The sequence below is a fragment of the Boeremia exigua genome (assembly GCF_020726555.1).
Source record: "Boeremia exigua strain MPI-SDFR-AT-0100 chromosome Unknown C7974scaffold_11, whole genome shotgun sequence".
Classification (NCBI taxonomy): Eukaryota; Fungi; Ascomycota; class Dothideomycetes; order Pleosporales; family Didymellaceae; genus Boeremia; species Boeremia exigua.
Genome location: NW_025763528.1, coordinates 1,759,027 through 1,781,200, shown reverse-complemented (window position 1 = coordinate 1,781,200; position 22,174 = coordinate 1,759,027). Strand labels below are relative to the sequence as shown.

Sequence of the window (22,174 nt, the reverse complement as noted above, 5' to 3'; positions counted from 1 at the left end):
TGTCTAGCACCGCGTACAGCGCCTATTCCTACTTAGCAGATTAGAAGCTAACATTCTACTTGCCTAGCACTTGCTGCAGCGCCTTATATACCATCTTAGCCCACAGGTCCTCTACTAGGACGGTCTTTTCTCTTAGCAACCCTACTAGCCCTAATATGCTCTCTCGCATCTATCTCTTTCTTCTACTGCTCGGCTCTACTAGCTTATCTGCCAGCCTATCTACGCCTAAGAAGCGGTGCCACGCTGTGCTAAGCGCCTAGAACGCATCTATCAACCACACGCTAAGATGCTTAACAATATTAATTAGCACGCTATAGTTACTAACCCCTATTACTATTATCTATAAGTTCTACAGCTTAACAATATCCTCTTAATCTTTATCTACCTTAGCTTCATCTACTTCCCTAACCTTGTCTTAATAACCCTAACTAAATAACTCCCCTACTTTAACCCTACTAATACCTATAGCTACGTAATAGTAGCCCTACGTATATAATTAAACGCCTAGTTACTTGCCTATCTTACGCTTAAGCACCTTTGTTAGTTTATCTGTGCTCTATGCCCCTTGCCTATTACTCTAGACATAGTCGCTTAAGCCGCTACCTAGCACCTAAACTACAAGATACTCTCGAAACAGCTGCAAGTAGCTTAAGTATAGAGCTATAATCTATTCTAACTGCGGCGGCAAAAAGCGCGGCATAACCTTCAGCTTATCCTACTAAGACTGCAACTTATAATAATAGATAACTATTATAACAGCACCGTCTATAATAAAGATATTGCGGTCCTGCAGCAGCCTATTGCGGTGTTATATTATTATAATCTCCAACCCTCGACCTAGCTATCTATACTTAACATGCACGCAGCCTATTAGTAGCTCTAAGAACCAGTCCACCTACAGCAGATACTACCACACCTTCTTACCTCTCTACTAACTATCCGCCGTCTACAGCTACATGCTGCCCTCCTTACTTTAGGCTCTTATAAGCATCTAAGCTAGTCTACTAGACAGACTATTTGCTAGATTACTAACAAAAGACATACCCTATATTATAAACATAACATTATCTAAAATCTACGCAAGATTAATGCTAAAGCAGTTAGTAGCCATATTAACCCAACACAGCTGCTAGAACTACTCTACTACCTTAGCTTACATACTCTAAGCTATCTAATAGAAGCGCTTAATAATAATAGGCCGCCTATTAAGATAGAAGATCTTCTTGTCTAGTAACTAGTACGCATTGCTAGCATTGCCTTTGTTTAGCGCAGCGTGTTTGCTATATGCTAGAAGACTAATTATCTTACTTATTAGACTATATAAGCTATTAGCTAGATACTTCTTGCGCATTTCTAAGAACCTATCCCGCGCTTCTTCTATCTGCTTATTGCGCCCTGCTGCAGGAAGAAGCTTCTTAACTCTAACCACCTAGGTGCAATATGCTATCCCTACTAGCATATATAAGTAGTTCTTTATAGTGCGCAAGCGTTTTATCTTAGTATCTATGCCTAGCATAGCAAGAAACTACACTAATCTAGCTAATAATACCTTATTACTATAGCTTATAAGTATAAACAAACTTAGTAAGTCTAGCAGAATAGTAATTTAAGCTGCTTAGTTACTATTATTAAGAGCAATCTATAGCCGAATTGCTAGCGCCTTCTAATCCTCCTTCTAGCTAAATACTTTATGCGCATCCTTTATTATATCTATCAGCGCTTTTTAACGCAGTCAGCGCTCTAGCACAACACTATTATTGCTATTGCTATTAGCATTGTTATTATTATCGCTATTGTTATACTCGCTCTCTATACCAGCACTATCGCCGCTTAACTTCTCGCTGCCATAAATAGCCTAATCTCTCTACAATAGATACTTATCTATCTAGCGCTCTTTATCTATAATAATGCGAAGATAGAAGTAGACAAATCGGACTATATAGCTAGCGTACGTTGCCTAACTCTTAGGGTTCTGCAGTCGCGCCAGCAGTTATTAATTAATATCTGTCTGCCGCGCACTACAAAGCTATTGCTAGGTTTCCTATAGAAGCGTTACTAAGCCTCTAACATACTTCTTAATTAGCTACTCTATTAGCTAAGCAGCTGCCTACAATTTCACCTTGTTACAGTTAGGTAAGCGGGCTTAATAGGCTAGATAAACAAGATTCCAGCCTTTCAAGAACTCTAACCACCCTGTTCGCTTAAACCAGCCAGTTTTATTAGTCTTTGCAGCGTCGCCTATAACCTATATATTTTCTTTAAGCTAATTTCGCACCTAGCGCCATGCATTAAGTTGTTCTTTAATAACCTAATTTAGGTCTAAATTTTGCCTATTTTCAACAGCACCAGCCTTAATAATAAAATATTTTTATAGCCCCCTAGTGCAAAAGAAGCTCTACACTATTACTATATTATAGAGCAAGCTTTTCTCTCCTACCTAAGTTTGCTAGTGTTTTTTCTTGCAATGCCTACGCATCTTATCTTTATTAACAGTAATCTAGCTGCACGTCTTGCACTGCGCACTATTAAGCAGCTCTCTAAGCTTGTCTAGCAGCTGCATAGGCTTATCTAGGAGCTTAATTACGCTTAGAGTAACAGTCTTAAATTAACTAAAGCGCTTAAGTATTTGTTACTATAGCGCAGTAGATGCAGCATAGTATTTATAGAGATGCGCATCTAGACTTACTACTGCTATGCAGTGCTGCTTGCAAATAATAACACTAAAGTCTTTAAGAAAGCTAAATACGCTATTGCAGTTGCTAAGCACAAGCTACTGCGGCTACTTGCAGGAGTTTGCAGTATTGCTGCTTATAATATTTGCCTATTAGGGTACTATTGCTTAGCTGTCCTATACAAGCTCTATTATGCAGAAACCCTAACCCTACTTACTAAAACAGCACTGCGTTTTACTAAAGTTATAGACTAAACGCTTAGCATCGCTGCGCAAAGTACGTAGAAATCGAGTTTATATAAGACGTTTTTTAATCTAAGTAAAAATTAATTGCGATTTAGAGGTGTTAGGGTTGCGCGAGGGACCACTAAAATGTGCTTCTTAATTAAGCAAAAACCCTAACGCTAAACCTGTTTCGCTGCGATTTAGTGTCCTCTACGCGCCCTTATATTAGATAGGGACCACCAAAATGTGCTTCTTAATTAAGCGAAAACCCTAACGCTAAACCTGTTTCGCTGCGATTTGGTGTCCTCCACGCGCCCTTATATTGGATAGGTATATAATGCAAATAGATTTTTAGATTAATAGTAGCTCTATTCTATTAGTTAAAGTCTTAATAGGCTAGAAGAAAAGTTAATTAAGCAAAGCTATAAGCTGCAGCCCTACAAGGTTATTAGTAGATCCTTATACACTATGCGCTTTAAAGCTCTAAGCAACCGAGTCTTACATATATAATATAAGAGACTTGCATTAAGTAGCTAGGCTAAGCACCGGTATTTAAGGCAGCAGACAAAACCAGCCAGGAAGGCATGTGGGTCAAGTACTTGATGACGGGAAGCGGGTGGCTGAGGAAGCGGAGAAAATTTAGCCTCCCTACTCGTTTGATACCTCGAAAATTGCGCTTGATCCTCAAGCTTGAAAAGCTGGCGTACGATACTTGCTTAGAGTACTCAAACGTGTCTCGCGTTGAGGCCACTGAATTCCACAAGATCTTGTAGTTCCGTTTCTCGGTGCGTGACACCCTTGTTCAAAGCTCTACGTCGAATCCCCTTTACGTCCAAGCTTCCTTGATCCGAGGCCTCATCGACGTCCCAAGTCCGTTGCTGCCCAGTCAGACTGAACAGGAGCCTCGAGTTCACCAAAGTCGGCACGTCATCTTTCGTTTCTCTCCACGGCCCGATGCTGGCGCCCTCGGCTGCCATCCGCTGCATTTGAAATGCGGAGCTATCGGTCCACTGCTGATGTTTCTCGACACCATGTCCTGTGCGGCGCTGGAAAAAGAAGACTACTCTGCGGACCACGAAATCCGAGACAATACAAATGACTCCCAGTGCAATGGTGACCACCATAGCGAGGACGGAAAACGAAGTATGGGTAGCGCTGCGCACCTTGACCTGCTCGCAGAGACGGCGCAGTTCCGTTTCTTGTGGGTGCTCCATGTATTCTAGGCTTGAGACGCCGCCACCGATATCAAACTCGCTTGGACGACTGTAAGTCACGGTCCCGCGCTGTGTGTTCGAAAGAGAGACGTTCATCCAGTTCATTACTTCCATTTCCCACTGATTAGAAGGCAAGTTAGCGGACAGGGAGAAGCCAAAACCGCCGTCCCAAAGAGAGTCCTGTGCGATAAGATTCTCGTGCCCAATGAAGCCAAGCTGAAAGTGAAGTTGGCTACTTGAGAGTATTTTGGCGAGAAATCGGTAGAGGGCTGATTGCTTGGGATCCATATTGGCAAGCATGGTGCCATTCCATGGTAATTCTTTCGCAAGAAAAACATCGGGGGTTAGGCGGTAGAGGCCTGTAAGTGGTGTGCAAGAGTCGGCGGATCCGGTTTCCGTTTTACAGAATTGGTATTGCTCCTGGCACCCGAGAAACGATAGTGGATTTGCTGCCCGGCAGGTCGTCGCAACTAGCGACCCCGATAATGTGCTACAATTGTCGACAGCAAACCAAGGATCCGCGATGGGTGAGGCAAAGTCGTTCCTATTGGTCAAGCCGACGATAATCGTGTCCGCTGTTGTGTTTTGTACGTCTGCAATCGGCGTGAAAGGGAACCAAGCGGGAATGGGTGGCAGGTCTAGAATATTATTGGTCCATCTGCAAGATGTTAACGTTGCTTTCCGCTGTTGGTCATTGCAGTAGGAACATCATGTGACTACCTTTGTGATTAGGGACGGGGAAATGTCTCAATCCTTGAGCACCCGCAGAGATCAAGGACTTAGAGACAATGAGAGAAACTTGCGCAACTTACTTGAGACTGTACGGTTGCTTGCCAAACCTCCAATGCACTTCGTCCATAGCAGCAGTGTAGTTCAAATCATTAAAAGAACCAAAAATGCTGTTCGTTCGGCCAAATGAATAACCTTTAAGCCTAGTATCCAGCGGCAGATCTTGAGCAGTTGACAACGTCGGTGGCATCTGCTGCCAACCATCTGTGTACTGTTCGCCAGCTAAAGGTACACATGTGAGAACTTTCCGCACAGACAGGGCATCCTCAGAGCGTGTATTCATTCCAAAATGGCTGTCAGAGCGCAAATAACCTGTATCGAGTGACATAGCAGAGCCGTTACATGCTCTGCCAGCGAATGGACATGGAACGTTCCTTCGAACGATATAGGGCAATGTCGGTAGGATGTAATTTTCACATGCCGTTGACTTATCTCCGAAGCGACCATAACAAGACCGGGAGTAACTCGCACTTCTGCGGTAAACATTTCGTGCCATCACGGAGATTGCATTTACTGATTCAAAGACACCACCGGACGATATTGAGGAGCTGTTCCCGAGAGTAGGCTCCTTGAACCAGCCGCAGTGTTTGGACACGCTTAAAACGCTCGAATCGTGGGCGCGGATAATTCTGCTCGACACGCCGCTTGTAAAAGCAAACGCGATGGTGTATAGGCCAGCAAATAGAATCAAGGCAAGACCTTTCCGAAACATCCTAGGTCGTCCGCCCCGGTGTGCCCACAAGACCTTGGTCAGCTGGGTGATGAAAGTCGACTCGCTTTCCGTGTTGTGGAGCACTAGCTGCAATTGGTGGTATGAAGCATCTCGAGGCTTAGTGGAAGCACTGAACTGGTGGATGGTGAACTTGATAGTTCCCCATAGGTAGCCGCTGGACAGTTTGATGAACAAGGTGAAGAAGCCGACAAGGATGAGGCCCCATTGGGTCGGGAGTGTCAAGGTCCCTCGATGATTGTGGGTATTGCCTTTAGCTGAGTGTTAGGATAGGATCATCAATGGACCAATACCTTACCCTCGTTGTTCCAGAAGCCACAATAGACTGCATCGCAGTCCCACCACATCACCATCTTGCCGTCGTAAGATGAAGCGAATTCGGCAGCGAAACTCTTGAACGGTGGTTGCTGAGCCTATTCGTATATCTATGCCGCCAGGTTTCTCGCTTTCAGGACGAACGACGGCTCATAAGCGGATGGCGCAAGCATCGTCATTTGCTTAATCCTACTGTAAACAGGTGCTGCTGTTTCTATTGGTACACTAATGCAGGCTTCCAGTCAGGGTGTGTTGACAGCTGAAAAGAAGCGAACTAGTCTGCAGCCTGGAACCAGCATCTCTCCGCTCGCTTAAGCCTTGTCAATTGCATGACTCTTTGGTAGGCTGACTCGGTCTCTCGATGCACACTACGAATTCGATTGCCGCACCAATTAGAAACGGGAGATCTGTCAGTGCGAGGCAAACTTGGTTACGGCTGAGTGCAAAATTGGTTGCGGTTGAGTGAATGCTTGGCCTTCGGCCCTATTGTGTTCCAGCCCGGTCATTCTTTTAGGTGGATCTGCCCCCTCGTGTTTCTGTTTCGGTAACCTAGCCCCTGATCAACCCGCTGCACTAACCTATCATAGGTGACCTCCATCTTCCGTTACCTACCACAACTCTATCGTAGAGACAGAGCTATGCCGCGCAGTTGCAGGAGAAGGGAGGTTCAGCACGGCAGCGGAGGTCACGCAGTCAAGACGTCTCTAAAGGGGCAAGTGCAGGGGTAGTAGTGGCGGAGTCGATCCGGGACTAGTACGAAAGAGGGCAAAAACATTGAGGAAACTTGTCGGTTTGCTGCCATGTAGGAACACATTAAGGCAGCCGAGGAGGCGCATCTCAGAGACCTCGAGAAGCGCATGGCAATGATACGACATCTCATCGACACCGTGGGCCTGGACGTAAATGCACCTGACAAACCCCCTGGATCCCCATACATTCACATGCGATGTGGCACACTGATGGAGTACATCGCGACCTACAGTGATGTGGACAGAGACACCTGGGATATGACGTGGCTGCTCCTCGATAGAGGTGCAGCTCCTACTCCGACGTTTCGCTTCCCAGGCAGGACGTTGCTGTCCCGAGTTTGTTGAGGATGTTGAAGTCTGGAAGAGAGCGCGTAAGGCAAGGCCTGACTGCCGCGTGCAATAATGCAGTGGGCGAGGATTGTGGTTCAAGGCAGTATTACACAGAGAAAATTATGGTATTTGATATGAGACATTTCCTTGTGTCACTTGCACCTTCCCTTCTGATGATGAGGCTTTCCCGCAATCTCGAAGCAAACACGAGAAACCGCATGGACTCTTCCTTAAACTAGGCGCCGGGCTACTTGGATTTCTCGGTTTGTGCTTGGGAGATCTTCAACGAGTTTTAGATCCTGAATGTGGCCAGGAGCTGATTGAATATCGAACGGTCCCTTCTAAATATTCTGCGCTTTCGTGGCGGCAGACCACCGCAGGTGTCAGCGCAATTGTTATAGCGTCTCGTGCACTGTACAACTGTTCTAGCCGCACAGGCGAGTGTTCTGGCGAAAAAGCTTGAGTCGGCGTTCGGCGCATATGAAACACCCTTCAAAATACCATCTGACTTCCTTGCGTTGTCTTTACTGGCCAAAATGTTGAATAGCCTTTCGATACCCACATCTACGATAAAAAGAAATCTATGCTACCGGTACCGTGTCCGTGCGCGTAATGCGCGGATTCGCGTAATGCGCCGAACCACCAAAACACCCCTATTATCTTACCTCCATAACAACACAACGCGATGGGATTAGAAGAAGCCCTTTTAGAGTGTGATACTTTTGCATCTGAAGATGAGATCCCGTGGTCTAAAATAGCTGAAAAGCATGGTGTTGTGCGGTCAACGTTGACGCGCACGTGGAGGGGTGAGACGCGGTCGCGTAATGAGAAGGCTATTGCACAGCAAAAGCTCACTCCACAACAAGAGGAGGAGCTTGTAACTTATATAGGAGAGCTTACTGCTCGTTCTATACCACCTACAAGGGAGATGATACAGAATTTCGCGTCTTCTGTGGCCAAGGAGCGTGTGAGCGAGAGCTGGGTTACTCGGTTCATTAACAACTACTCCATCCATCTCATCTCTCAATACTCAACGGGTATGGACGCCAATCGCCACAACGCTGATTCATACACAAAGTATGAGCTATACTTCAACCTACTACAACGCAAGGTCACTGAGTATAAGGTTGAGAGCTGCCACACATACAATATGGATGAAAAGGGGTTCATGATTGGGATCACTACTAGGACGAAACACGTGTTCAGTAGGCGGATGTGGGAGAAGGGGGAGGTCAAAGCATCACTTCAAGATGGTAATAGGGCCTGGGTTACGCTGCTGGCTTGTGTGTGTGGTGATGGGACTGCACTGCCGCCAGGCATCCTCTACGAGTCTGCCAACAGTACCATCCAATCAAGCTGGGTAGAGGAAGTACAGCCAGGGGTACACGACGTACTTGTTTCCTCATCACCTACTGGCTGGACCAACAACGATATAGGCCTTGCCTGGCTTCAACAGGTGTTTGATCGCTTCACCAAGACCAAGGCGCGGAGGAAGTGGCGCCTCCTGATCCTTGACGGCCATGGATCCCATATGACTATGGACTTCATTAACTACTGTGATCAGAATAAGATACTGCTGGCTATCCTTCCTCCTCACTCAACCCACACGCTGCAGCCGCTGGATGTAGTGATGTTCAAGCCTCTCTCAACTGCGTACTCAAAGGAGCTCACAACATACCTTCACAATGGCCAGGGACTATCAGTAATCAAGAAGAGCGACTTCTTCCACCTATTCTGGAAGGCCTGGACGAGCACGTTTACTCAGGAGTTGATACTCAAGTCTTTTGAGGCAACGGGTATAGCACCCCTCCAACCCAACGTCATCCTTCACCGCTTTGCTGAGCCTTCTCCCCAGGCCTCTGATGCTAGCGGAAGCTCTTCTTCAACTTATTCTGGCAAAGATTGGCTGAAAATAGAGACCCTACTGCGCAAGGTTGCCAAGGATGAGAGTAGTAAGGAGTTGAAGAAGATCAGCCGCTCGCTCCACCACATCTCAGTCCAAAACCAGCTACTCCACCATGAGATAGCAGGCCTAAAAGAGGTTCTTAAGACTCAGAAGAAGCACAAGAAGAAGAGCAAAGTCCTTGACTTCCAGGAACCTGAGGACTATTATGGTGGAGCAGTGTTTTACTCTCCTCGTAGGGTTGATAAAGCACGTCAGTATGAGCAGGTAAAACAACAAGAAGCTGAGGCAGAAGAGGCTAGAAAAGTAGAGATGGCTGAACTCAGGCACGCAAACAAGCTATACAAAGAGCGACTAGCTCAGGAGAAGCGTGAGCAGCGGGTGAGGGAGAAGGAAGAGAGAGACCGTGTCAAAGCCAAGAAGGCAGAAGAAGTAGCTGAACGCAAGGCTGAAAAGGAACGTCAGAAGCAAGCTCAGGACGCCCAGAAAGCTATACAATTGTCCCAAAGAGGCAATAAGACAGCTTCAAAAGCTTCTATAGTAAGAAGAAAGCCTGCGCGTCGTGGTGTAGGTGCGCGTAGTCAACCAAAGCCTGCAACGCCTCCTCCACCAGCTCGCACACACACCACCCGCAGTGGCCGCACCGCCACTCTATATAAATAAAATATATAGGCAATAATTATCGCATAGACCTATAGAACACTCCACTAAACAATCTCGCAATAATAACTATTGTACGTGGCTCTATAACCTCATTTTTCAGGTGCACTTTAGGGGGTTTCGGCGCATTACGCGAATCCGCGCATTACGCGCACGGACACGGTACCGTGTCCGTGCGCGTAATGCGCTGAACCACCAAAACACCTCTATTTTCTTAACTCTATAACAACACAACGCAATAGGATTAGAAGAAGCCCTTATAGAGTGCAATACTTTTGCCTCTAAAGATAAGATCCTGTAGTCTAAAGTAGCTAAAAAATATAAGGTTGTGTAGTTAACGTTAATATGCAAGTAGAGGGGTAAGATGTAATTGCAAAAGAAGAAGGTAATAGTATAATAGAAACTTACCTTATAATGAGAAGCTAAGCTTATAGTATATATAGAGGAGCTTACTTCTTATTATATACTACCTATAATTTTATTAATAAAGTATAAAAAATAGAGGTATATTGCAAAAAAATTTATAAAACAGGCTAAAGCCCTCTACCTATAGCATAAACATTATTATATACTTATTATAGTAAAGTATATTCTAAGGATACTAATACTTATATATTATAAATTATATATAGTTCTAAGAGCTTTAGGGATATAATATATTATATAAGCTATATTATATATATAACTATAAAGTTAACTTAATAATTATAAGTATAGCTATCTATAACTATAGATTATTAGGTAGCTCTATAGAAGTTTAAAAGTTTTTTAAGTCCTTAAACTATATTTAACCTATAATACTATAAAAGACTTATAACTCTAAGGGCTTTCTATAGTAGAAGTAGACTATAAACTAGTTAGTATTCTATACTATTTAAAATAAAAGTATTCTTACTATTTATAGCTAGAGTTTATTATCTTAATTATTCTTTTCTTCTAAGTAGTTAAATATCTAACTTATAATACTGTAAAAAATTACTCTTATTTAACTCTAATAGTATCTATACTATTACCCTTGCTATACTAGTAATATATATTAATCTAGTACTAGTACTATTTATATACTAACTTTATAGCCTTATACCTTTAATCTAGGTAGTATTAGATATACTAGAATATATTAATAAGCTATTACTATATATAATATATAGTATTAACTACTTTTCTTAAGCTACTATTATAATCGCCCTTTTATAATTAACTAGATGCTAATACCTAGCAAATGCTAATACGCTTAGTATAATATTATATAGACTATCCTATATAGCATAGTTTTATTATAAGTTATATAATAAGCTTACTCCTTAGTAGTTAAGCTAAAGTAAGTATTATATAAAGCTTACGTAGCTTATATTAAGCTTAGTAAGCCTAGCTTATATAGCTTATATTAAGCCTAGTAAACTACTATACTCTCTATAGTATATAGCAAGTAGGAATATAACTCTTATAGTTTATATTTAACCTAAGTATTTATCTATAATATTAGATCTTAACTTAATCTTTAAGCTAGATAGTCTACTCTATACTACTTATTATTACCTCTTGCCCTTAAGATAGATAGATTATATCTATACTTCTTAGTGCAAGACTCCTTTAGTTTCCTTAATAGTATTTATCCCTAAGAACTAATTAAATAGTGCTTATAAGCTTTGCTTAAAGTATAATCTTAATATAGACCTTAAGGTTATAACTTAAATAATTACTATATAAGGTTCTAGGTATTTACTAGACCTATAGTATAAGTATACTTAGTTAGTAGATAACTATAATATATTAATATAAATATATTTAAAGCTACTAAATAGCTACCTAAGTAGTGCTTAATTATTATAGTATTAGTATTGTTACTATTACTCTATAATATTAGTTACTTAGTAATATTAGCTACTATATACTTAGTTAAATTTGTCTTAAAATCTAGAGAGGGAAGAGAGTTTATAAAATTAGAATATAAAATATTATCTAGAGTAGATTAGGCCCTAGGCTATATACTACCTATAAGAGAAATAATTAAGAACTTTATATTATCTATAGCTCTAGAACCTATAAGTAAGAGCTAGGTTACCTACTTTATTAATAACTACTCTATCTATCTTATCTCTTAATACTTAATAGGTATAGACTTTAATTATTATAATACTAATTTATACTTTAAGTATAAGTTATACTTTAACCTACTATAGTATAAGATTACTAAGTATAAGATTAATAGCTATTATATATATAATATAGATAAAAAGAGCTTTATAATTAGAGTAACTACTAGAATAATATACTTATTTAATAGATAAATATAAGAAAAGAAAAAGGTTAAAGTATTACTTTAAGATAGAAATTATATATAGATTATACTCTTAGCTTATAAATATAGTAATAGATTAGTAGTACTCTTAGGCCTTATCTATAAGTCTACTAATAGTACTCTCTAATTAAGCTAGGTAGAGAAAGTATAGCTAGAGGTATACTCTATACTTATTACCTTATTATCTTTAGGCTAGACTAATAATAAGATAGGTCTTACTTAGCTTAAATAAGTATTTAATTACTTTACTAAGGCTAAAGCTTAAAGAAAGTACTACTTTCTAATCTTTAATAGCTATAGCTTCTATATAATAATAGACTTTATTAACTACTATAATTAGAATAAGATACTACTAGCTATACTTTCTCTTTATTTAACCTATATACTATCTACTTAATAAAGTACTATTTAAGCCTCTATTAACTATATACTTAATAGAGCTTATAATATACCTTTATAGTAGTTAGAGGCTATTAGTAATTAAGAAGAGTAACTTCTTCTATCTATTCTAGAAGGCTTAGGTAAGCATATTTACTTAGAGGCTAATACTTAGGCTATAGGGGTAATATACCTATTATTTTAAAGAACCTAATATTATTCTCTAATACTTTACTAAAGATACCTTAAAGGCCTCTAATAGCAGTACTAGCTCTTCTTTAGTCTACTCTAGCAAGAATTAGCTTAAAAAAGAGACTCTATTAAAGGAAGTTACTAGGGATAAGAGTAGTAAGGAGCTAAGAAAGATTAGCTGCTTACTCTATTATATCTTAATTTAAAACACCCTACTCTACTATAAGATAGCAGGCCTTAAAAAGGTGCTTAAGACTTAGAAGAAGCAAAATAACAAGAGCAAAGCTCTTTAGTTTTAACCTCGCGAGGAGCATCACAGTAGGGCAGAGTTTTACTCTCCTAGCAGAGTAGAGAAAGCACGCTCTAATAAGAGGACTAAGCAACAGAACTAGAAGGCAGAAGAACTTAGAAAAGCAGAGATAGTAAAGCTTAGACACGCTAACAAGCTATACAAGGAGAAGATTGCTCAGGAGAGGCGTGAGCAGTGGGCGAGGGAGAAAGAGGAGCGTAAGTAAGTCAGAGCTAAGAAGGCTAAGGAAGCAGCTAAACGCAAAGCTTAAAGAGAGCATAATAAGCAAGCTCGCGACGCTGCAAAAGCTGTAGAATTGCCCCAAAGAGGCAAGCGCAAGGAATCGCAGTCTGTGGCACTAAGAAAGAAGCTAAATTGTAGTGCAGTGGCTGCGCGGCGTGGTGTTGTTGCTGCAGAGCCTCCTGCGGCACCTCGCACCCACACTACGCGCAGCAGCCGAACAGCAACTCTATATAATTAATTTGTATAAGAAAATATCGTTGCATAGGCCTATAGAACAGTACACTAGATTATCCTGTGATAATAAGTATTATATGTGGCTGTAAAGCCTCATTTCTGCACGTGCTTGTTAGGGTGGTTCGGCGCATTGACTGAATCCGCGCATTGAGTGCACGGACACGGTAATCGCGAAGTATAGGTATCCGGGACTAGTACAAAAAAGGGCAAAAAAGGTCAGTGCTTGCACTCCGATCTGTCGGTTCCCTGCCATATAGGCATCACAGAAGGCTGCTGCGAAATCTCGTAAGAAACAGAAGCCTGTGGGTGACGCTGTGGGTGCTGCAAGTGGTGTTGCTGCCGCGCCGCGCACCCCATCGCCTTCAAACACACTGCCGCAACAACCAGCTAGCTAACACCGGATCAGTCTAGCGAGGAGCGACCGCAGGGCGTCTTTTGCGAGTGCAACGAGCCACTTTACGGAGGTTACGGTTGCGAGGAGTGCACAAGAGTCAAGCTCGAGCAGCTACAACTGCCAGTAAGGACAACGTCCAGTCACAAGACTAGTATCTGCGCAGACCACAATGCAGCTCAGAGTAGTAGTTAGTCTCGACTCGACAGAGTGTGCTCGCGGCAGGTGTATCGCCATGGATGCATTATATCACGGGACACCTCTTACTGTACCAGCCCAGATGGCCGAGTAGGCAATAGGCCTAATGCAAGAGAGTTGCCCTTCTGCATTACTGTCTGTTGACACCAGAGTACTGTACCGCTACGCTCCGAGGCGATAGTAAAATCTGCCTCCGTTTTCCTCACATAGTACCGTTACATCCTACTTTTGGTACAGGCAGCCCGCTACCCAGTGACTGAGCTTCCCAGCGAGTTATACCATGCACAAAATCTCTGCCCGAGCTCCATCATCATCCTGGTCTTATGCAGCTTTGAGTGCGGCCATGACGCCCCAAATGCCGCCCACGTCCGCGCCCGACTGCTCAAGCTGCCCGTGCCCGTGCCCGTGACTGCCTCCAGCACCATCAGCACGAAGGCGACATCTGCACCTGGTACCATCGAAGACATTCGCTCTAATGCATCAGGTGCTGAGCGCTCGGTCAGTGTCTCTCGTATAGTCATCGAGAAGGGCATATCAAGCTACCATGGGCGCACCAGCACCTTGTTTGACGAGAATGCCCACCACGACCGTCCTACTCGGCCAGAGATCCCTGAGCAGTGGATCGAGAACGGTCTCGTTGCTGAAGCCACACGCTAATATCAGCTAGAAGACTACTATTATCGAAGGGGAGCTCTAGACTTTGATGGCGTTGACCCGGACCTGGGCATGCACCTGTTGAACTTGCACTGGAACCGTCAGCACCACTCATTCTTGATCATTTACAGACCAGCTTTCATAAGGGATATGGTTTGTGGCGGACCGCGTTTCTGGAAGTTGTTGCTGAATGCCATCTACCTGGGGCCTTCCAAGTCCTTCACGCCATGAAGAAGTTCGACGAGTCGCAGACGATGTGCGAACTGCAGGGTGGCAGTTTCGCAAGCGCGTTCGCCAGCTGTTGGAAGAGGCGTTGGACCGGAGCGAGATCACCACCATTCAAGCGCTGCTTGTCATGACTAACTCCCTTCTCGCGCTTAGTGATATCAACTACGCGACTCTCGCAAACATCGGAATCTTCCCTGAATGCGTGCGATCCGGATACCCGGTTGCACTTCCTCTGATCGAGGAAATCCTCCTTCCTCTGGACTTCGACTTATCTTCACTCACACCTCACGACTACTTCGTGATCTGGGCGCAGGCCGCAGCCGAATAGCAGTGGACAATGCAGACCGAGTCCACTGATCTCACAGCCCTTCGCGACTCAGAACCCAAATCGCTGACCTGGCACGGTATTGCCGACGACATTATCCCCCATGAAGGTACAGTCGAATACCGCAAGCGGGTACAACGCGAGATGAGAGGTGCAGACATAGTTGACGAAATCTATCGCCTCTTTCTTGCGCCTGGTGTGAGCCATTGTGCTTTGGGTCGAGGTCCCATGCCGATTGATCCTCTTGCTGCGTTAGTCGACTGGATCGCGAAAAGGGTGATGCACCTGAGATGACTGATGCTGCCGCTGTCAACGAGGCCGGCGAATCGATCAGGCGACAGCTTTGTAAGTGGCCTGCAAAGCCTGTATATACGGATGTTGGCGATCCGAGATGACATGAAGCTGGACTTGTTCAAGAAATAAGAAGAAGTTGAAGACGGTGTACCACTCGAAAGTTCATGAGAGGGAGCGCGATGAATTGTAAACAGTCGAAGACGGCTTCGTTGGTTCCGGGACGGGTGAGTCTAACGATCAGTCGAGCGGATTCCAAACATTGTGTTACGACAGCACCAATGTGTCCTGTCCCTCATGTCACCGCTCTATAGTCCGTGATCTCGACTGTCATGAAACAGATTGCGTTCAGACTTCGCGGTTAAGAACGACACGAGGACAGAGGTCCCATTCCAATGCGACACAAGAATTGAAATTTAGATGGTGGCGGGGGCGTCAAAGCATGTAACAAGTACGCACAGTTACTTTACAAATCGTAGGAGCAGTGAGGTGGGTGCTCGTTTGAATAGCAAGACGGTAAGGTTATACGGAAAGCAAGTGACACGGGTAGTTGAGACGGAGAGATCATACGGATAGCAACACGGAAACGGCAAGCGGCAAAAGCTCCGACACAAGGTGGGGCACGTGAAGACCGCCAACAGATCTTATTCAGTTGTCTCTGACTCATTTTTGATGGTAATGAACCATGAGCATTGCATGTCCTGCCGAGATTCCTGCCTAAACTTCCCAAAAATTCACGTAAAAGAAGAAGTCTAGACCACCACAGCAGACAGGGGACCATCCACTCAGGCCTTGTTCTCGGACCATCTACTCGGTACATGAAACTTACGTTCATGCACAGGTCTGCTTCCATGGCGAAAGGTTTCACACGTTCACACTGGCCAGGATAAATGCCAAGGTGTAAGCATGAAGAAGCATTTTGCTTGTGAAACTAGTGTTGTACTACGGTGATTCTGGAAGCGAGAATCTGGGGACTCTTGACACCATCCTGCTACATATCTCCCGTTCTCATTATCTGCATGTTCCCGATCTTCGGTGTTTCGATTGCATTGTACGATGTTTACTCTCAATGCTGGTCCTCGGAGGCAGTTTCTAGACTATTTTTAAGTAGCAGTACCTCGCCGTTCTTCGCTGGATACTTGAAACACTCCTTAGTGGGGCGGACAAAGGCAAGTGCGGTGCGTGACTCGACTAAAGGCATACCTAGCTCGGAGGCAACCTCGGTTCAAAGTTCCTGCCAATATCGCTTGCATCCGACAAGGAGGCTTCCAGCTTTCCATTGCCAGTGCAATATCCAATACGACTTAGAACAGAATGACCAGTGTCTCAGAGTGACCTTGGCGATGAACGTGCTGCTATCAACCGGTGGATAAATTTTGAACTTTGCGGGACTGTGCCGCGCGGCATCACAGTACAAACAAATGACATACGAAGTGGCGTGTCAGGCCTGGATATTTTCGGGGTTGAGAGGGACATGGACCTGTAGAATGACATCCTGGTAATGAGGTCTTCTAGAACGAGAGTGCTGCACGCGCTCACATGGGATCATCGCCGTGTTGCGAGGAAAGCCGTCTACATAATCATGCAAATAACACCGAGCGAAGTCCTTAAGCACTGAAGATCAATGCTATTTTGTTCAAGAGCTGGTGCAATTCTGAATTCTGAATACAATTTTCGGGTCGCCAACATTCTCCTCATTGACCCAACATACCTTGAGTGTATTTTGACAACAGGCGCTTGCATTCGGCGTGTACTATGCCGCAGTGGATCAGCCCGCCTCTCCAATGGGAACTTAATAAACCGCATTCATTAGTGTTGTATTAGTGCTCTTTCTTTCTAGCAGTGGGTACTACATCCGCTCAGGAATGGCTCGTACGGCTGCGGGTACTAGACTCTATAAATACTTAATCTAGACCTCAAAACGTCTTGCTTAATTAAGTTTTAGCCACAGCGTACAAGGCGAGGGGAAGTTCAGGTTGAAATGCAGTATTCGTGGAGGCTCTTCTGCCAAACACGCATGTAAACTTAACAAGACTGTGATATTGAAACTATACACACATCTCTAAATACGTTGGCAGAAGCACCAGATGATTTGTGCCAGTTGTTGCAATTTCTAAAGACATTCAAAGTGATGTGTCGTTATGCTATCAATAAAACGACCCACTCGCTACACCTGTCACTATGCAAGGGAAGCACCATTGGCTGCCGGCAATCGAAGGTTGAAACTCTGTGGACATATGCGACCTTGGCATAATAGTCAACAATCATCACTTCGTTGACTGATCAAGCAGGTATAAGCGCTGCCAAAGTTGGCCCTACCAGGGGACAGCGGGCGCTAATGACGCCATTAAACATAAGGACACTTCCAAGAAGTTTCAGAGTGCCCGAGGCCATGGGAAAGTACCCAAAAAAGTTACCAAACCCTTGATCGCCTCCTTGGTTATTTACGAGAATTCTTGGATCTCTATTAAAACAAGATTACTTGAATCTGCGCGTGAGCAGTGTCTCAATGCTTGAGGCAGATCATGGAGACGTACGATATAAGAACTGCTGAGTTGTCGTGAGGCCTTGGTAGCTTACTACCAGTACATTCGCTTTTGTCGCTCTTTATATTCGTCAAACGTTTCTTTTCACTTCTTCAAGACATTCATTACTGCCCGGTCAGAATGAAGATTTCCGCCCTCGCCCTTGCTGCCGTCGCCCAAGTGGCCTCTGCCCATTACTTCTTCGACACCAACATCGTCGGCGGTACCACGCAGCCCGCCTTCAAGTACGTTCGCCAGTCGTCCCGCGCTGTCAAGTACAACCCCATCAAGTTCTCCTCGAACCCTGCAGCCGACATCCGTGACGGATCTACTGTCGATGGTCCCGATATCGTCTGCAACCAGGGCGCATTTGCCTCTGCTGGCAAGACCGAGGTCTTGACCGTCAACGCAGGTGAGGAGGTTCGCCTCAAGTTGGCTGTTGGTGCCAAATTCCAGCACCCTGGTCCCGGTCTGGTCTACATGTCCAAGGCGCCTGCAAGCGTCAAGGCCTACGACGGATCTGGCGATTGGTTCAAGATTTATGAGGAAGGTGTTTGCGACGGTGGTGACTTTACCTCCACCGCCTGGTGCGACTACAACAGGGACTGGATTGCTGCCAAGATACCCAAGGACACTCCTAACGGAGAGTACCTTGTCCGCATGGAGCACATCGGTGTTCACCGCTCTCACGTCAACCAGCCTGAGCACTACGTCTCTTGCCTGCAAGTTAAGGTTCAGGGTGGCGGTAGCGGTACCCCTGGTCCCATGGTCAAGGTAAGCAGCAGAGTTGATCGTATCCAAAATGGTTTGCTAACAGTGTTTTTACAGTTCCCCGGCGCATACAAGGCAACCGACCCCTACGCCAACTTCAGCATCTACAATGGACGCAAGGCCTTCCCTATGCCCGGCCCAGCTGTCTGGGATGGAGGAGCTTCGGGCTCAGGCTCCAGCAGCCCTACCACTCCCGCCAAGGAGGTCGCTTCATCCACACCTGCAGCACAAAAGCCCACCACCATGGCCACTGTCGTTGCTCCTAAGCATACTGGCCCCGCTGGCACTGGTTGCGCCACCCTTTTCGGACAGTGTGGCGGACAGGGGTATAACGGTGCTAAGTGCTGCTCTACAGGTTCTTGCAAGGCTGCCAACCAGTGGTACAGCCAGTGCTTGAACTAAGCTGCTAGCATAGTCAAATGAGATGGAGGCCGACGAGCAATAGAAATACATGCATTCGTCGACAGCAGAGGGCTTTTGTCGATATTTTCAATTCTTGTCAAGACGCGGAGCTGCTGTCTAACGCAGCAAAGCAATCGGGTCTGGCATTTATATCGTCCATACGTTTAGGTTGGAATGGACGAGTGCTTCTGCGGTAGAACTTAGTCTATAGTATCTATCATAACATTGGGGGGGCTTTCATTTTTTCGTCTAACGAAATGTTGTTGACATAGAAGCGTGTCAAGAGTGTCTGGTAGTGCAGCTGGCAGCGAGCTGTCCAGGTGGCGCTTCACGTGGATTGTTCGGAACTAGCACGCGATCACCTCAGACTCCCAGTCGACGCTACTATTAGTTTAGCACGCAAGGAGTGGCACACATCGCGATTTTGCCCGCGTAACCACTCGTCTTTCTCCACAACATCACTTGGGATGACGTAACAGGTGGCACCTCACAGTCCCATCGCAGAGTAACGGTAACCCACCAGTGCGACAAAAGCCTGAATGGTTTTGTTGAAGTCGTACTTTAAGCAAAGCTCGTAAGCACTCCAGCTGGATCTGCAAAGGCTGACGACGAAGGAGCGGCCGCGCGGACGTATAAAGACAAGCAACGACAGGACCGCAGCAGCATTGAACGTGGCCGCTCTTTCCCACACGTTCCCTGGCCAGAAGCTGTCTTCAATGGGGCGAGCACCTGCGGGTACCGTCAGTTTGTCGCCCCGGACGGCGGCCATGCCACTTGCTGAGTTGACGTACGCACGCGCAAACAATCCTAGCAGACCACAGCGCCCCAAGAGCGCCAGTCCACTCTGCTTGGACACGCAGAGGCACCGCACCGCACAGTTGCTCCCCAAACGCCGTTAAAGTCGCACACGCTCCAGCACACATGATCGATCGGTCGCTGGACAGGTCAGCGACGGCCATGTCTGCGGCTGCGGGTGAAGACTGCAAAGACTGGTGTACGAACTCTGGCAGTGTGATCAGGAACGAGCATAAAGGGTGTGAGTTTTGGGCCTGGCGTTCTGTTCGAAGCAACGTACGAGCACGAGGGAGCGCAGACGTGCGACAAGTGCAGCTGTGACAGACGCGAGGCTCGGGAGCCGCGCGACCGCGAAGAGGAAGTGGCGATACAATACGGCACGATTGCGTCGGGCAACCAGGTGATGCGGAGCGCTACCGAGCGAGACAAGGTCAGCACAGAGCTACCAAAGCTTAGTAGAAGTATTTCGAGGATCTCGGCATCGCTTTCGTGCTCGCCTCGCACATGGTCACCATGCTCCTGCACGTGCAATTCACGCTCTCGCACTGGGGCATGCCAACGTCTGACCTCAGACCCACGGAGCCCTTCGCGCAGCACCAGCTCCGCACGACCATCAACATCAAGTGCCCAGAGTGGCTCGACTAGTTCTATGGGGGCTTGCAGTTCCAGGCCGTCCACCATCTGTTCCCACGCCTGCCAAGACATAACCTGAGGAGAGCGCAGGGTCTGGTCCGCGAGTTCTGCGAGAAGACTGGCCTGAGGTACTACTAATACGGCTTTCGGGAGGGAAACGAGATCGTGCTAGGCAGGCTGGGGCAGATCGCGCAGATGGCGGCGATGATGGTCGCATGCCAGAAGGCCATGGCAGAGGAGTGGGACGTCACGCTGCATGGGACGTCGATGCAGGCTGGGACTTGATGTACTTACGGAGTTGGAATCGTCTTATGCATTTTCTGAATCTAGGATGACTCTTCGCTGATGGAACTGGCAAGATTTGGTGCGAACGGTGGCTGCGAGCAGTCTAGCTGCTTTGCGTATCGCGGCTGCGGCTGCAGACCAACAACAGTCACTTGTACTTGTCAAATTCGATCTTTCTGGCTCTGAGTCTCCTGATTCTCCTTCCTCCCACTCCTCGCTGCATCGACGACCTTGATGGAGACGCTGGAGAGCAGCGCCATAGCGCTTGCGACTGTCACCGCCACTCTGACCCATCTCAGGGAATCTGCAGTTCACCTTCCACTCGCAGCGAGGCGCAAAGCCTGCAGTGCCTGGCGATGTGCCGCCTGCAGGAGTGGCGCGTAACGGCGAAACGGGTACGCTTGTGTCGCAGGGCTGTGAAGAAAGAAACTAGCCGCGAACGCAAGTGATGGGCCCAACGGACGACGTACCAGTGCCTGAGCAGTCGCTAGCCAGGCAGTGTTCCCCACGGCTGCAAGGGCTGGTGCCCAAAGCGCGAAAACCGAAGCCCCGCGGCCCGCCCCGAGCTCGCCAGGCTACCGCTGCGCCCAGCACGACCGCGACAACAACGTGACGAGCCAAGATCATCGGGACGGTTCGCGCAGCCCATCGCGCGACACCGCTCACTACATTTGCAACAGCAACTGCGACAGCTATAGCGATGGCGACGGCGATAGACAACAGCACCAGCATGGACGACCGTGACTTCGCGTGCGAATCCACGACAGCAGCTTCAGGCGCCTCGAGGTGCAGCAACACGATGCAGAGCATCACCGAAAGCGCGACGACCTGGAGGGCGGCCAGCGTCACCGAGAGCACCGCGGCGAAGCACTCGCGTGCACGACGACACTCGGTGAAGCAGTTCTGCTGAGCAAACAGAGCCGAAACAGCTGCGATGCCGACGACCATCGGGACAAGCGACGTCCAAAACTCCCACGGATACTCAACGCCTCCGCAGGCGGTCGGCATGAAGAAGCCCGTAGCGGCAGTGTGAACGAGGAACGACAAGACCGCAGCAGCACTGAGCATGGCTGCTTGATCCAACGCGCTCTCAGACTGCCAGGAGCCGTTTCCCGTGGAGCGAGCATCTGCACATACCGTTAGCCTGTCGCCTTGGAAGGCGGCCATGCCCCTTACTGAGAGAAGGTCGGCACGCGCACACGATCCCGACAGACCACAGCGCACCGAAGGCGCCAGTCCACTTCACCTGGACGTGCAGAGGCACCGCTTCGAGACAACGCATTCCAAGCAGCGTCATAGTCGCACACGCCACAGCGCACGCGGCCATCTGGCTGTTGGACAGGACAGCAATGGTTTAGCTCTGGATCTGGCTGTGGTTGCAAGTACACAGCCTGCTGCGAGCAGGGCAAAGTCTGCAAAGAGCGGGGTCCTAACGCTCGCAGTGTGATGGGT

At 46.4% G+C, this 22,174-nt stretch overlaps 7 protein-coding genes across 7 annotated transcripts; 4 read left to right on the top strand and 3 right to left on the bottom strand.

The window, feature by feature from the left end:
- Window positions 1-3,621: 3,621 nt before the first annotated feature.
- C7974DRAFT_475262 (uncharacterized protein) lies at window positions 3,622-6,074 on the bottom strand (the record flags this gene model as incomplete). Its single annotated transcript, XM_046146639.1, has 3 exons — window positions 5,928-6,074; window positions 4,923-5,880; window positions 3,622-4,768 (listed from the first exon to the last, which is right to left on the bottom strand). Exons 1-3 carry the CDS (start codon window positions 5,980-5,982, stop codon window positions 3,622-3,624), a joined length of 2,160 nt encoding a protein of 719 aa, XP_045993711.1. The 5' UTR covers window positions 5,983-6,074.
- A 7,713-nt stretch (window positions 6,075-13,787) lies between these two features.
- On the top strand, window positions 13,788-14,598 carry C7974DRAFT_442800 (uncharacterized protein; the record flags this gene model as incomplete). The annotated part of the gene is made up of 2 exons (XM_046145422.1): window positions 13,788-13,805; window positions 14,051-14,598. 2 exons carry the CDS (start codon window positions 13,788-13,790, stop codon window positions 14,468-14,470), a joined length of 438 nt encoding a protein of 145 aa, XP_045993710.1. The 3' UTR covers window positions 14,471-14,598.
- Window positions 14,599-14,657: 59 nt separating this feature from the next.
- On the top strand, window positions 14,658-15,023 carry C7974DRAFT_417008 (uncharacterized protein; the record flags this gene model as incomplete). Its single annotated transcript, XM_046144032.1, has 1 exon — window positions 14,658-15,023. The coding sequence occupies one exon, from the start codon at window positions 14,658-14,660 to the stop codon at window positions 15,021-15,023; it is 366 nt and encodes a 121-aa protein (XP_045993709.1).
- Window positions 15,024-15,032: 9 nt separating this feature from the next.
- On the top strand, window positions 15,033-15,314 carry C7974DRAFT_318378 (Tannase/feruloyl esterase; the record flags this gene model as incomplete). The annotated part of the gene is made up of 1 exon (XM_046138651.1): window positions 15,033-15,314. The coding sequence occupies one exon, from the start codon at window positions 15,033-15,035 to the stop codon at window positions 15,312-15,314; it is 282 nt and encodes a 93-aa protein (XP_045993708.1).
- A 2,663-nt stretch (window positions 15,315-17,977) lies between these two features.
- Window positions 17,978-19,248, top strand: C7974DRAFT_366609 (glycosyl hydrolase family 61-domain-containing protein; the record flags this gene model as incomplete). Its single annotated transcript, XM_046139853.1, has 2 exons — window positions 17,978-18,610; window positions 18,665-19,248. 2 exons carry the CDS (start codon window positions 17,978-17,980, stop codon window positions 19,007-19,009), a joined length of 978 nt encoding a protein of 325 aa, XP_045993707.1. The 3' UTR covers window positions 19,010-19,248.
- Window positions 19,249-19,564: 316 nt separating this feature from the next.
- On the bottom strand, window positions 19,565-20,902 carry C7974DRAFT_402636 (uncharacterized protein). The gene is made up of 3 exons (XM_046142741.1): window positions 20,012-20,902; window positions 19,801-19,945; window positions 19,565-19,738 (listed from the first exon to the last, which is right to left on the bottom strand). The coding sequence occupies exons 1-2, from the start codon at window positions 20,507-20,509 to the stop codon at window positions 19,817-19,819; spliced, it is 627 nt and encodes a 208-aa protein (XP_045993706.1). The 5' UTR covers window positions 20,510-20,902; the 3' UTR covers window positions 19,565-19,738; window positions 19,801-19,816.
- Window positions 20,903-21,151: 249 nt separating this feature from the next.
- C7974DRAFT_417006 (uncharacterized protein) lies at window positions 21,152-22,019 on the bottom strand (the record flags this gene model as incomplete). Its single annotated transcript, XM_046144031.1, has 2 exons — window positions 21,152-21,849; window positions 21,899-22,019. The coding sequence occupies 2 exons, from the start codon at window positions 22,017-22,019 to the stop codon at window positions 21,152-21,154; spliced, it is 819 nt and encodes a 272-aa protein (XP_045993705.1).
- Window positions 22,020-22,174: the final 155 nt, after the last annotated feature.